Source organism: Natator depressus, chromosome 2 (assembly GCF_965152275.1).
Source record: "Natator depressus isolate rNatDep1 chromosome 2, rNatDep2.hap1, whole genome shotgun sequence".
NCBI classification, from domain to species: Eukaryota; Metazoa; Chordata; order Testudines; family Cheloniidae; genus Natator; species Natator depressus.
In genome coordinates, this window is record NC_134235.1 from 193,957,068 (window position 1) to 193,973,574 (window position 16,507).

Genomic DNA, 16,507 nt, shown 5'->3' on the forward strand with positions numbered 1-16,507 from the left:
CACAGGGATGAATTATTGCAAATTTTTTTTGCACAATTTAATGCCCTCTAACCTAATTTGGGTAGGACCAGACCTATAACCCACTAAAACCATAAACTGTCACTATTTGAGATGGTAATACAACGGGCTAACACTTACCAAAAGGCCATACACTGTTAGCTACTGATTTTTCTTCCCCCCCCCCCCTCCCCCCACCACCTCAGGATTTATACCACCAATTAAGACCATAATGAGTGCTCCAGGTTGACCTCCCAGGAGCAAGAATTAATTAAGCACAGTATTTCTTAGTAAAGAATGACAGTTTTCCAAACCATTTATGTAGCTGCTCTCTTTTCTGATATTATTGCTTCTCCATGCAAGACTGCCGGCTGCTAATGCCAGAATGCATAACGGGTCTTTGTTTATGTTTTCCAGTACGTTCAGCAGCTCAGCATACTTTTTTTGCTTTATTGATTGCTCCCCTTGCCCCCTATGTATTTCACATTTCAGGCACCTTTGTGACCAGCTTACTAGAAACAGAAAATAACTGATGGGCATAATATAGGGTTTTTTAGCTCCCATAAAAAGGCAAAATGAACAGGAGTTATCATAACAGATTATTCTCCACCCAGGAAAACAGACTAGGTATACTAATGCAGACCCCCAACATGCCTAAGCCAGGGAATACAAATAGATTAAAGTAAGGAAGTTTAACTTCCATATTATCTATATAAAACCACTATTCCAAAACTACCGCTACGGATCTTTTGGAGTGATATCTCCATGGCAGTTACGGAGAAAGGAAAAAGAAGAATATGCTGAAACAAGAACTACAGTACAGGGAGAAATATATATCCATCCCCTTCTGAAAAAGAGATTCTTCAGTATGAATTAGGTTTTATGCCCACACCCCTTATTAAATGGTTTCAATTGCATATTTGGAATTTAATGTATTTAACACTAAAGAGCTAGGAGGATTTTTTGGACTTCTGTCATTTTGGTAGACAATACTAGCCTCCCCAAAGAACTTTATAGCTTGCAAATTGCTAACATACCATGTGCCATTGAGTATTTATAATGTAGCTGAAATAAGAAATCCGATTAGACTGCAAATATTCATATATGCCTGTACGTTGATGGAGTCACCCCAACAAAAGGCTGCAGTTTGTATAACTGGGATTTGGCTTCAAGACTAACAAACACAGTTAACTCCAGATTAAACTTTCTCTCAAATCTTGACTGCCCTAGGTTCTTAGTTTAGGTCCCCTCTGTCCCAGATTTCACCTCCCTCTCTAGAGGGCTGTTCCACAACCCTTGTATTCAGGGTGGAGTTTAATGACTGACACCAATTAAGGTGCCCCAGTGAGTCAGCAGAGATTCCTGCAAGGTTACAACACCTGCTAATAGGGTGACCAGATGTCCCGATTTTATAGGGACAGTCCCGATTTTTGGGTCTTTTTCTTATATCGGCTCCTATTACCCCCTCACCCCCGTCCCGATTTTTCACACTTGCTGTCTGGTCACCCTACCAGCTAACCAAATGAGCCAACAATACGATCCTGCCACTCTCTGTCAGAGCCCAACGCACATTTTAAAACAACTGGCGTTTTACGAACATGCTTCACTCTTTATCCAACATAAGAGCCCCTAGTCAGGCTAAAGATAAGCTGGTATTTTAAACAGCATCCGATCAGCCAGTCACTAGACACACAAATTCACTGGTTTTTTTCCAGAGGGTTTTGGTGATATACGCCGCCGCCCCCCCCCCCCCCCCCAAAAGCCTTTTCAGATTTATAACCCCTGAGAAGCTTTCTAGACTAGGCCCCCGAGTGATGACTCTTCAAAACACATTCATTATTTCTTTTCTAGGGCCATCAAGCGATTAAAAAAATTAATCATGATTAATCGCGCTGTTCAACAATAATAGAATACCATTCACTTAAATATTTTTGGATATTTTCTACATTTTCAAATATGTTGATTTCAATTACAACAGACTACAAAGTGCACAGTGCTCACTTTATATTATTTTTATTACAAATATTTGCACTGTAAAAATAATAAACAAAAGAAATAGTACTTTTCAATCCACCTCATACAAGGACTGTAGTGCAATCCCTTTATCATGAAAATTGAATATACAAATGTAGAATTATGTACAAAAAAGACTTGCATTCAAAAATAAAACAATGTAAATCTTTAGATCCTACAAGTCCAATCAGTCCTACTTCTTGTTCAGCCAATCGCTCAGACAAGCAAGTTTGTTTACATTTGCAGAAGATAATGCTGCCTGCTTCTTGTTTACATCACCTGAAAGTGAGAACAGGCTTTTGCATGACACTGTTATAGCCAGGGTTGAAAGATATTTAAGTGCCAGATATGCTAAGGATTCATATGCCTCTTGCTGCTTCCAGAGGACGTGTGTCCATGCTGATGACGGGTTCTGCTCGATAACAATCTAAAGCAGTGCGAACCGACGCATGTTCATTTTCATTATCTAAGTCAGATACCAGCACCAGAAGGCTGATTTTCTTTTTTGGTGGTTCGGGTTCTGTAATTTCCAGATCAGAGTGTTTCTCTTTTAAGACTTCTGAAAGCATGCTCCACACCCCATCCCAATCAGATTTTGTAAAGCACTTCAGATTCTTAAATCTTGGGTCGAGTGCTGTAGCTATCTTTAGAAATCTCACATTGGTACCTTCTGTGCATTTTATCAGATTTGCAGTGAAAGTGTTCTTAAAACGAACAACATGTGCTGGGTCATCATCCAAGACTGCTATAACATGAAATATATAACAGAATGTGTGTAAAACAGAGCAGGGAGACATACAATTCTCCCCCAAGGAGTTCAGTCACAATTTTAATTACCGCATAACTTTTTTAATGAGCAACATCTGCATGGAAGCATATCCCCTGGAACGATGGCCAAAGCATGAAGGGGCATACAAATGTTTAGCATATCCGGCACGTAAATATCTTGCGATGCCAGCTATAACAGTGCCATGCGAACGACTGTTCTCACTTTCAGGTGATATTGTAATTAATAAGAGGGCAGCATTATCTCCCGTAAATGTAAACAAATTTGTTTCTTTTAGCGACTGGCTGCACAAGTAGTAGGACTGAGTGGACTTGTAGGCTCTAAAGTTTAACATTGTTTTGTTTTTTAGTGCAATCATGTAACAAAAACCCTACATTTGTAAGTTGCACTTTCATGATAAAGAGATTGCACTACAGTACTTGTCTGAGGTGAATTGAAAAATACTATATCTTTTAGAGTAACAGCCGTGTTAGTCTGTATTCGTAAAAAGAAAAAAGAAAAGGAGTACTTGTGGCACCTTAGAGACTAACCAGTTTATTTGAGCATGAGCTTTCGTGAGCTACAGCTCACTTCATCGGATGCATCCAGTGAAATGAGCTGTAGCTCACGAAAGCTCATGCTCAAATAAACTGGTTAGTCTCTAAGGTGCCACAAGTACTCCTTTTCTTTTTTCTTTTTACTATATCTTTTGTTTATTATTTTTACAGTGCAAATATTTCTAATAAAAAATAATAGAAAGTGAGCACTGTACACTTCGTATTCTGTGTTGTAATCTAAATCAATTTATTTTAAAATGTAGAAAACATCCAAAAATATTTAATAGATTTCAATTGGTATTCTATTGTTTAACAGTGCAATTAATTGTGATTAATTTTTTAAAATCATGATTAATATTTCTGAGTTAATTGCGTGAGTAAACTGAGATTAATCAACAGCTCTACTCTTTTCATTTGTTCCTCACAGTTTTGTTGTCTCTAAATAAATATGTTTCATTAGTATAAACTCCTAGAATCATGACAGAACACAAAACTATACAGTGACACCTTCTCTCTCACACACACAGCCCCTCTCGGGAAAGGCAGGCAGCTTGTAAGGAAGAGCAGCCTACAATGACCAGAGGGAGGAACTGGGCCAGCTAGAAGGATCAAAGAAGTAATGAAGAGAAGGAGGAGCTGAGCTGACTGTCTTTTGATCCCAGGGTTATAGTACCCTGTGTTTACAATAGATGGCATGGGGACCAGTCTCCTTTTGACAATATTGTCTCCTAGTAAATTTCCCTACTGAAGAGTATTTGCAATGAAAACACGTACATACTAAACAAGAATGTACTCAACCAGTCATTTTTGATATTGCCTCTATATGCTTATATTCCAGTTATTGCTCACTCCTCATGGTTGTTGAGACTGGCTAGGAAGATCCTGACATTCCACCCTAGGACTAGTTGGGTCTCAGTGCTGGAATGTGTTCCCTTGGAGGTTCATCAGTGCCTGATTCAAGTGGAAACACTCGGCATAATACATGACATGCACATTTGGCATAGCTTTAGTCTGATGCTTTGCTTTGTAGGTTTTGTCTGTTTTATTCCAGACAAAGTACCAATATAGTTAGGGAGAAGTTACAGGACTGAGGATCCAGAGGCTTGGACTGTGCTACAAGTTTTGCTGCAGACTGCACACACACATGCATAACCGTGCACCCCTGAGCATATGCATGAGGATACAGTCTTTAATATCATGATCGTATTCTATTTCTGAAATAGTAAAATAGATTAAGCACATGATTTCTATAATCTTGTAAAAAATGCACTTTAAAGTGAGCCGTGAGCTTCCTCAGCGCTCTTCCTTTTTCACTGCACATCTTGTATATAAGTGACTTATTGTAGGTTCTGTTTAGATCAGTGGTTCTCAACCTATTTACCATTGTGGGCCATATACGCAGCTCTCCAAGTGATATGTGGGCCACATCCACACTATAGCTAGCTAGCTAGCTAGATAGATAAATAGATATAGATATAGATATAGTGTGGATGTGACCCACATATATATACACATACACACACACATATACACTACCTGTATGGCCCTGAGGATGTCACATGGGCTGCAGCTATGTGCTGATTGGTACAAAAGAGGCCAGAAAACCACTGGTTTGGAATAAACAGAAAAGCATACCACGTGGCAAAGAGTATTTTGCACTGGACTGTGATTCAGAAGCCCAGGTCCTATTCCCAGTTTTGCCACTGGCCTGCTTGGGTGACCTTGGGCATGTCACGTCACCTCCTTGTGCCTTAGTTTCCCCATCTGTGAAGCAGAGCTAATAATACTGACCTCCTTTTTAAAGCACTTTGAGATATACTGATGAAAAGTGATATATAAGAGCTGGATATTATTATTATTATTACTACAAGACGCTGCACATGTGGATTTATGGTTGTGTTTTATTTGAGAAACAGTAAGTGATCATTCAGTCAAAGACTATGCAAACATGAGAGGGAGAAATAAACCTGTAGGTGCAATCTTTGACACTTCCTAACTTTTGAGTGCTTATCCATTCAACTGTACCTTCTTCTAATCTTTTTGAAGTCTGTAAATAGCAGCCTTTGTAGAACAAAATACTCAGAGAGAAATAATCCACCATTAAAGTCAAACTCAGATACCAAGTCTCCTAAAAATTAGGAACCACTGAGTTTTTGCTACAATGCAAAACTGATGTTTCACCAGCTATTTAGAATAAACACACCACACATGAGATGGCCCATACCACAACCCACACCACAAATGAGATAGCACTCCTATTGCATAAGAAGCACCCCTTTAGAAAATCTCCTCAAAGGAACATTTCATTTGGGATTAAAAAGAGCTTCTGTTCCCATCAGCCATTCAGTCAATGGGCACCAAGAACAGCACGAGGTCACATTCTTAGGCAAGTCAGAGTATTTCTGCACACTAGGGAGCAGACAATGTTCACTGGCTGGAGTGGAGGTAATAAGTCACAAATAACCAATGGAAACAGGCACAAGGGATAGGTGTATTTTCTAAATAAATATAATTAAATAATAAATAGCATTTGTATAAACTTAACATGTACATAAGTGGAATTAGTCATCAAATAATTCTATATTTTTGTGCTTTTAGAAGACCCTCAACCATTTATTTGATTACTCTACTTTCTAAAATGTGCCAATCACACAGTAGCTAAGCACATTTAATAAAACTAAAGCCACAATTCAAAAATACAATAATGGCTCAGTGGATCAGTCTTCCCAGCCATCTTATCAACATCCATCCTCAGTACTCACCCAGAATGTAACCTGCCTTCCTATTAAGTACCCACCACACAGCTCCAGAAAAAGCTCTGGAAAACATATGCACTTGATGTTGTGCCCTGCAGGTCATCAAATCTAAGCTTATGCACTGATTGGCTGTATATTCTTTGTTGTGAACTATTTTCTACAGAATTTCAACTTTAAAACTGTCTGAGATGTAATTCATTGTTCATTTTCATTTAATTCTACATGTTGTTGCCCATGTAGTAAACACAAAAGTGAGGTACAAACACAGCCATTGCATCCTATAGCATCAGGATAAGCTGAAGCTATCTTTATAGCATGCTCTCAACAAACTCATCATTCATACTAAACCACCTACAAAAACCCAAATGTATTTCATTGGGATTTCTGAGTTTAAGCACTCACTGAAGTATCTCTGCAAAGTATTTTTCAAGATCACATTTTGAAACATCATATTAAATACAGCAAAAACTGCTTTTTTGTTCACTGTGTCACAGCTTTGGAATTATGCACAGGAATGTATTTACATTTAGCTCAAATGACCATTTCTGCTCACGGCTATAATTAAAAGGCCATATACTGCCCTTGAGTTATGCCACAACTCCCTGTTGACTTCAATGGGAGTTGAGTGTGTGGAACAAAAGTAGTGTGTGCTCCACAGTGACGAGAGGTAACACAACCCTGGGCTGCATGTAACTCACTGGAACTCATATTAAGTAAAAAATAACAAATTAACTCAGAATGGCTTGGAATCAACTACATAAAAATCGTGTTAAAAGAAGTCTTTGAAGGAAAAGTATAACAGATTGAACCGCAGTTCACTTCCTTCTGACATCACATGTCAGTATGTCTTCATAGCTCTGTACAGACTATGCTTGTATACAAACATATTATTTACTTTTTCCCCCTCTCTCCTGAAGTTGTTGCAAATTATGCATACTTTACTGATCTGGGGTGAGCTTCAGTTTTCTCATTCATCTGTAAACAAACATGCCATATTTGTTCATTTGTTTTCTGAAGGTTTTATTTTGTTTGTTTTCCCAATAATAGTTTTGACAATTATATATTACATGGCTTGAGAGAAGATAATGGGAAAGATTCTCATTCACCCTTAAAAAGAAAAGGACTACTTGTGGCACCTTAGAGACGAACAAATTTATTCGAGCACAAGCTTTCGTGAGCTACAGCTCATTTCATCGGATGCATGCAGTGGAAAACACAGTGGGGAGATTTTATATTTACAGAGAACATGGAACAATGGGTGTTACCATACACACTGTAACGAGAGTGATCAGGTAAGGTGAGCTATAACCAGCAGGAGAAAAAAAAACCTTTTGTAGTGATAATCAAGGTGAGCCATTTCCAGCAGTTGACAAGAACATGTGAGGAACAGTGTGTGTGTGTGTGTGTCGGGGGGGGGGGGGAATAAACATGGGGAAATAGTTTTACTTTGTGTAATGACACATCCACTCCCAGTCTTTATTCAAGCCTAAGTTAATGCTGTCCAGTTTTCAAATTAATTCCAATTCAGCAGTCTCTCGTTGGAGTCTGTTTTTGAAGTTTTTCTCTTGAAGAATTGCCACTTTTAGGTCTGTAATCGAGTGACCAGAGAGACTGAAGTGTTCTCCGATTGGTTTTTGAATGTTATAATTCCTGACTTCAGATTTGTGTCCCTTTATTCTTTTACGTAGAGACTGTCCAGTTTGACCAATGTACATGGCAGAGGGGCATTGCTGGCACATGATGGCATATATCACATTGGTAAATGTGCAGGTGAACAAGCCTCTGATAGTGTGGCTGATGTGATTAGGCCCTATGATGGTGTCCCCTGAATAGATATGAGGACACAGTAGACAACGAGCTTTGTTGCAAGGATAGGTTCCTGGGTTAGTGTTTTTGTTGTGTGGTTGCTGGTGAGTATTTGCTTCAGGTTGGGGGCCTGTCTGTAAGCAAGGACTGGCCTGTCTCCCAAGATCTGTGAGAGTGATGGGTCGTCCTTCAGGATAGGTTGTAGATCCTTGATGATGCGTTGGAGAGGTTTTAGTTGGGGGCTGACGGTGATGGCTAGTGGAGTTCTGTTATTTTCTTTTTTGGGCCTGTACTGTAGTAGGTGACTTCTGGGTACTCTTCTGGCTCTGTCAATCTGTTTCTTCACTTCAGCAGGTGAGTATTGTAGTTGTAAGAATGCTTGATAGAGATCTTGTATGTGTTTGTCTCTGTCTGAGGGGTTGGAGCAAATGCGGTTGTATCGTAGAGCTTGGCTGTAGACGATGGATCGTGTGGTGTGGTCTGGGTGAAAGCTGGAGGCATGTAGGTAAGTATAGCGGTCAGTAGGTTTCCAGTATAGGGTGGTGTTTATGTGACCATCGCTTATTAGCACCGTAGTGTCCAGGAAGAGGATCTCTTGTGTAGACTGGTCCAGGCTGAGGTTGATGTTGGGATGGAAATAGTTGAAATCATGGTGGAATTCCTGAAGGGCTTCTTTTCCATGGGTCCAGATGATGAAAATGTCATCAATGTAGCGCAAGTAGAGTAGAGGCATTAGGGGACGAGAGCTGAGGAAGCGTTGTTCTAAGTCAGCCATAAAAATGTTGGCATACAGTGGGGCCATGCGGGTACCCATAGCAGTGCCACTGATATGAAGGTATACATTGTCCCCACTGTTCCTGACGGCTTGTAGTCCACCTTTGTGTGGAATGTTGGTGTAGAGGGCTTCTACATCCATAGTGGCTAGGATGGTGTTTTCAGGAAGATCACCGATGGATTGTAGTTTCCTCAGGAAGTCAGTGATGTCTCGAAGATAGCTAGGAGTGCTTGTAGTGTAGGGCCTGCGGAGGGAGTCTACATACCACACAACAAACACTAACCCAGGAACCTATCCTTGCAACAAAGCCCGTTGCCAACTGTGCCCACATATCTATTCAGGGGACACCATCATAGGGCCTAATCACATCAGCCACACTATCAGAGGCTCGTTCACCTGCACATCTACCAATGTGATATGTGCCATCATGTGCCAGCATTGCCCCTCTGCCATGTACATTGGCCAAACCGGACAGTCTGTACATAAAAGAATAAACGGACACAAATCAGATGTCAAGAATTATAACATTCAAAAACCAGTTGGGGAACACTTCAATCTCTCTGGTCACTTGAATACAGACCTAAAAGTGGCAATTCTTCAACAAAAAAACTTCAAAAACAGACTCCAATGAGAGACTGCTGAATTGGAATTAATTTGAAAACTGGACAGCATTAACTTAGGCTTGAATAAAGACTGGGAGTGGATGTGTCATTACACAATGTAAAACTATTTCCCCATGTTTATTTCCCCCCCTCCCCCCACTGTTCCTCACACGTTCTTGTCAACTGCTGGAAATGGCCCACCTTGATTATCACTACAAAAGGTTTTTTTTCTCTCCTGCTGGTAATAGCTCACCTTACCTGATCACTCTTGTTACAGTGTGTATGGTAACACCCATTGTTTCATGTTCTCTGTAAATATAAAATCTCCCCACTGTATTTTCCACTGCATGCATCCAATGAAGTGAGCTGTAGCTCACGAAAGCTTATGCTCAAATAAATTTGTTGGTCTCTAAGGTGCCATAAGTACTCCTTTTCTTTTTGTAGATACAGACTAACATGGCTGCTACTCTGAAACCTGTCATTCACCCTTGTATACCAACCTTTCAGTGTAAAAGGGCCCTTAAAGTAGGTCCGAATGTCATTGCATTACAGCTGGAGGCGAACATGTGGAGGATTGGTGTCATCCCATACATCCACCACTTTAAGGCTCCACTCCACTCCCAGAACTAACTAAAGGAGCCTTAGTGTAAATGAGAATCTGGCTCAATTTGATTTAAAAGACAAAGAGAATAGTTACCTATTTTTAAAAAAGGCATTTGTCATGAAGGGCATTACCCTGCAAAGGGAATGCTGTGTTAGCCTCAGTGTCCACAGTGACACGTCCATGGAGAACATAATGAATATATAGGCAACTCCAGGAGGGTTATGAAATGCTAGTTTAGGAAGAAGTTACAGGACTGTGGATCCAGAGACTCAGACTGTGCTACAAGCTTTGGGGCAGACTATTCACGCGAGCAGAACTGTGCACCCATGAGCATATGTATTAGGATATTTTTCTGTTCAGGTTTTCTACTCAGCTGGACCTCCTCATGAATCAACAACCTGGAAGAAAGCAAGAACTGTTTAATTTTCTCCATATTTCTTTTTTTTCTTTTTCCCCTGGTCCCATGGGTATTTCTTATCTTGTCTTTGTGAGATTTGGTCCTCTGAAGTTGCAGTCTTGCTTCACTGTACATATACATGCCTCTTTTCTACAGTCTGAAAGTCTGACCTCTTTGCAATAAAACTACTTATTCGGATGTACGAAAGAAGCAAAACAAGTGGGCGTAATATTTCCACAGCCAAAGTTCAGTGGAATTTATTGACGTAGCTACTTTTTTAATTTGCTGATCCCCATAATGTATGAAGTTTTATATACAAATACTAACATGGGGAAGATACTCTTCTTCTGAGATAAGAGCTGACTTGGGGAATACTCTGTGAAACAGATTTATTTACATTTTGTTCATGAACATGAACAATAGACAGACACTTTGATGGTACAAACAAATTTGCCAGCATGTAGTACAAAAATACTACTCTCCTTTATACACTTTGCAGTCTACTCTCCCTCCTCCCCGCCCCCGCCCCATCCAAATTGCTCTCAGCAGCTTTTGCTACCCACCAAGTTTGTGCCAGAAATCCATGCAGTGTATTGGGAGCAAAGGAATGTCGCCTTTTAAATGCTTAGAACAAGGGACAAGGCTCTAACAGACAGCAGAATCTGCCAGAGCACCAGTTTCTCCTCTTCATCCACACAATGCTGACATTGTTTGGGAAAGCAGCTCACTACACTCAATCCCCCTTTTCTGCAGATCTCGCTACAATGAAGAGTGAAGTCAGTACCAAAGAGTGGAGCTTTCAGTAAGAGCCTTACAACCACTTGCCCCAGCTGGGTGGATCAGAGTTGCTCATTTTGCAAAGAATTTCTTAGCGTGCTCTGTAGCAACACTCTGAGACTAGTGCAATTTTCCTTTAATAATATCCTGTAATTTGAAGGTCATGAAATACATCAGTAAGTTCCAAAGGATTTCCTGAAATACTGTGCAGTTTACATAATTGAGAACTTAAACGTGAGAACATGAACACTGCACAATGTGGTTCTGTGTATGTGTTATTTTATATAGAAAAAAATTAGTTAGCTCTGAAATTTCCCTTACGAACACGTTTGCTTTTCAGTTCATTTGTGAGAATCTAATATAAGAAGGGATAGACAAGACATAATGCAGACTTCATAGTTGTGGCTCTTGCAGTGGACTACCCAGAAATAAAACAAAATGCCACGATTTTGGGTGCCAAACCTGTAACATCTAAAAGAGGCCTGCTTTTCAGAAAGTGCTGAATGCCCACATTCTGAAAATCACCCCCCCCTTATGATGTCTCAAGTAGAGAACTCAAAAAAATCTAGGCATTCCGAATCACTTCTCAATTAGGAAAATCTTGGGCAAATACTGGCCATATTAGTGCATTTGGGTTAGGGAAAAAAAGTGAGGGGAAGTTGTTATTATTTAAAATCATTTATACAGCAACATATGTTTACATGATATTTTATGAGCAGAGATTACGACTCACTCCATGTCCGGAAGAGCTTAAAATATACAGACCAACCATTCAGGTGAGGGAGGGTTTGGGAATTAGGGATGAGAAGGAAGAAAAAGGATTGCTTGAAAAGGCTGTGTAAAGAAGGGATGAAGAAAGAAAGCTCGACAGAGGAGGATGGCAAATTATTTCCCATCTTAGAAGACAGCATGATGAAAGTTGAATCTGAAATAGAGAGTGGGGGCTGGGAGGGAGAGAAATGGAAGAGGGAGCAAGAGGGCAAGTTAATCAAGATGAAAGATGACCGGTGCATTTACAAGGGTTTTGGCAAGGAAGACAAGGAGGGTTGAAGGTGGATTCTGGTGAAGAAATGACAGCACTTAGTGAGAATCAATATGGTAAAGAGTCAAATGTGACACCATGGTAGCAAGCCTGGGAAATAGAAAAGATAGTGGAGTTGTCTGTGGAGATCAAAAAGGAACAGGGATGAAGAGTTCAGTTTTCAAGAGACTAAGTCTGAGCTGGCAGTTAGACAAGAAAGAGGACATGTCATTTAAATAAGGACAGAAGGGGAAGAAGGGTCAATTTGGGAATCATTCATGGGAAGGCAGTAACTGAAACCATGGGAGGACATAAGATTATCTAGAGATGAGGGAGAGGAGAGCACCAAGACTGGACCTTTGGGTGATAACGGATGGGAGAGGTAGAGACATGAGGAGCTATTTACATGGACACTGAACAAGCAGTCAGCAAGATATGAGGATACAGTCATGGAAGCCAAGACAGAGAAAATGGCAAAGGAACATAAGAACGGCCATACTGGGTCAGACCAAAGGTCCATCTAGCCCAGTATCCTGTCTTCTGACAGTGGCCGATGCCAGGTGCCCCAGAGGGAATGAACAGAACAGGTAATCATCAAGTGATTCATCCCCTGTCGCCCATTCCCAGCTTCTGGCAAACAGAGGCTAGGGACACCATCTCTGCCCATTCTGGCTAATATCCATTGATGGACCTATCCTCCATGAACTTATCTAGCTCTTTTTTTGAACGGTGTTATAGTCTTGGCCTTCACAACATCCTCTGGCAAGGAATTCCACAGGTTGACTGCGTTGTGTGAAAAATACTTCCTTTTGTTTGTTTTAAAGTACAGCGATCAATAGGAGAGGGCTGGGCAGTACAGGACATATGTTTCTGGGGGCGTGAAATCTGGTACTGGGAGTGTGTTGTGGACACTCTGTGGTAATCTTTAAGGCTGGTAAGAGCCAAGGTGTGGCTGCAGCACACGTAGAGACATAGCTGGGAGTGACTAATATGCTAGAGGCTGCATCCGCAAAACCTTGTAAAGGAAAACAAAGAGAGATACTGCAGGTTACAGGGCAGAAGTGACACAGACATTCATTGGTCTGGATTGTACCCTGGTATGTCATAAGTACACTTGAACATATTTTTCAAAAATAATGAAGTCTTCAAAACATGTGACCTCTCTCTTGCATTCTGCAATTACATTCTTGCTGAAAAAGGGGAGGGATACCATCATTTTTGTGTGCGCGTCTCAAGAAGAGCAAATTCGCAATTAAGTGAAGTGAGATTTACAAGTTTCTATTGTACTTTTTCAAACAGAAAGGGAAATTTCAGCAGCATGACAACAACCACAGCACTACAATATCTGAGAACATGGCCAGGGAATACAAGCAAAAATTCAACACTGGAAGGAGAATTTAAAACACAGATGATCTTATATGCTAACTTTCAAATACCTATTTATGGTATATTTATGGGGCAAAAATATCAGACTGAGATCCTGTAACCTCTTTCCCGAAGAAGTCAGAGCATCACTGAATTCAAAATCACAATAATGCAAACCAACTGGGGTGGGGAGAGAGGGTCCTTATGGGTGCAGCAGACCCCCTGCATGCAAGAAGCTGCAGAACTGGGGCCTAAATGTGTGGTTGACTAATAACAAAATCATAACAAATTCCAATGTTTCATATGAATACACCAAAATATAGATTTTATTAATTTCTTTTAATAAATGCAGATGTTTTAAATGGAAGGTTAAAATATTTTATCATTTTTATAGTGTGTTACCTCCAGATACCATAATTAGTGTGTGTTAGTAGAGAAGAGAATGATTGCAAGGTGTGTTATCCTAAACTAATATCATTCCTTGTCCTGCACTCAGGTCCTCCCACTGCATTTGTGGGACAATCATGCTGCAAGACTGAGACTGTTCTGTGCAACAAACATCAACCCTAAACTCAAACCTTTTGTACAGTAGCACCCACCACTGTCCGTGCCTGCACGCTGTTGCTCTTGCCACACTGGCTGCTCATATCTGGCAGGACTTGACTAGACTATTTGCCTAAAAACATCACTAAACTTAGCTCTGTATGTGTGTACGAGCACATGTACATGCACTTGTGTAGGAGGTGGAAGCACACTCGTGTGGACTACAGAACCAGATTTCAAAATACAATAATGCTGAGAGTACTTCTGCTCTATAACCATTCTCATGCACCAAAACAGGTATTGCACAGTAGGTACCGATCACTAATAAAACCAAAACCCATATAACTCCTACGTAGGCACCTTTTCTTCATAATTTCCCCCAATGTATTTTCATATGTCCCTCTAACATTGCTAGAAAAAAATGTGGCTATCAGATGATCATGTTGCACAATACCCTCGTCTAACTGTTCTATGTATTCTCTCTCAAACACACACCGGGTTCAGCTCACATAACCTCTCGGATGCACGTTCAGTCTCTGCAAGTATATACTCTAGTACTCCAATTCCCAGATGCCATGGATTCACCACAAACTGTGTATATAAAAATATTCACGGCGATTCAACTAAAATACTGACAATCACAATGTTGAAAAGTAGCTGGCAAACACATCCTTATTTCTACTTTGTAGTCTGTCAAAGTTAGTTTTACAGCTGCCATTCTGCTTTGTCTGTGTTCCATAACCAGACCCCAGATCTGACCACTGATACATTTTTGGAAAGTTTGGAAGCATATTCATATTTTAACTTCATGCTGGCCCTTAACTGTGTAAAGGGTTGAGCCAACACCAAAGATCTCAATTCTGCTGAACTCTGGGAAGGTTCAGATCCATATTTGACCTTCACATCTCTAAACTTACTATAGGCAATATACTACATAAAAGTATAACAGAGAGGACGAACTAAGGACAACAAATAAACATGTGAACCCCACCTCCCAGTGCAATACTTAATTTACCGGTGAACACAACGCATTAAGAGAAGGAGCCATTGTGTGTTTTTACATCATTCTGCAAAGCACCACATCTAAAAAGATGTACTTCCAATTACATCCTCATGTCAGCCAATCATATACTGCTGTAAGGGTGGAGAGGACAGGTTACTCCAGGAATGACAACCACTTGTCTGGCCTTACTCAGTAAGTCAGAGTTAATTCAAGCAGGCAAACTATCCAGTTTGAAACTAATCTGCTTAGCCCATCTCTAAAAGAAACGTAGGGCTTTCTAACAAAATACCAGTGGGGTTTTGGTACTCACCTTGCATCCCTCACAGGCACTGACGCCATAATGATATCCAGATGACTTGTCTTGACAGACAAAACAGGGCTTGTAAACACGAGGGGGAGGAAGCGGGGAAGGTGGGCTTGGGACAAGTTCTTCAGAACTGGTGCTCTGAGTTTCGATAGCTACAAAAGAGAAAAGAAAAGAAAAGAAAAAACACCATTTTAGTACATTACCTTTGACTTTTATATACTCTATTATTTATCCCTTTACAGCTACTATAATTGTGTATCACAAGCATATGTTTGGCTTTCTTCGCAAAATTTAAGAAGAGATGCCATCAGATCCACACCCTGTCTCCCTAAACAAAGATGTATTTTTTTAAATGAATAGGATGCATAAATTCAGACCCTTCCATAATCTTGCCATCCCATATTCCAAAAGGCACATGGCATCAGATCCACATGCTGGGCCAAATTCCACGCTAAGATACCCCCAACACAAATCCTTTAGACTAGACTAGGAAATTAATTTGGGCATCAGAGGACAGAATTTAGATCATATTCTAGATTCTGCCCTTGGAATTAAACATGAGCTATGGGTGCGCACATCTGAGCACAGAATTTGGTCTTTGATGCAAAATGACTTGTGAAATATCTATCCATTCAACATCTATCTTTTAGCTAAACATGCTATGAAGTCTCTCACCTACTTCCACAACAGAGATAGCATTTTCAGGATGCAAGTTTGTCATGGAAGGATATAGAAAGTCATCAATGTGCGTTAAGAGATTGATGATTTAAGCATAGGACTGGGAGCACAGCAAGTTCTAATCTTACAGTTTCTACTATCTGTACAACTGACATAATGCAGTAACACTTATTTATCTGCCTTATGGGATATTAATGTTTGTAAACCACTTTGTAAAGGGGCCATTTAAGTATTATGACATCTTGTCACTTTACTGCCTTAATATTTCTGGATGGACATTTATTTTGAATCTGTTGAGGCATTAGTTACTCCTTCCTGTGAAACAACATGAAGGCTCTGTGAAGCAGGATAAAAGATGTGAATTTGATCTTTTCAAAGCATCTGCATTAGTTTTCTCTGATACACCATCATCATCATTCATATTTACTGTAGATGTGCAATACGTTTCCTTGTTTCAGTAAGTTGTTCTGCGGCTTCTCGGACAAATACCTCTAATTTTTCAACAGATACATAGAAATGATGTAACCTATGAACTTGTAT

The 16,507-nt window shown here is 40.1% G+C and overlaps 1 protein-coding gene across 2 annotated transcripts in view; it reads right to left on the minus strand.

The window, feature by feature from the left end:
• RARB (retinoic acid receptor beta) overlaps nt 1-16,507 on the minus strand; it is a 497,859-nt gene that overhangs the window by 82,191 nt on the left and 399,161 nt on the right. For both annotated transcript variants that reach the window (XM_074945645.1, XM_074945646.1), the window contains one exon: nt 15,293-15,441. In XM_074945645.1, coding sequence (XP_074801746.1) covers nt 15,293-15,441 — 149 coding nt within the window. The remainder of the gene's footprint in view (nt 1-15,292; nt 15,442-16,507) is intronic.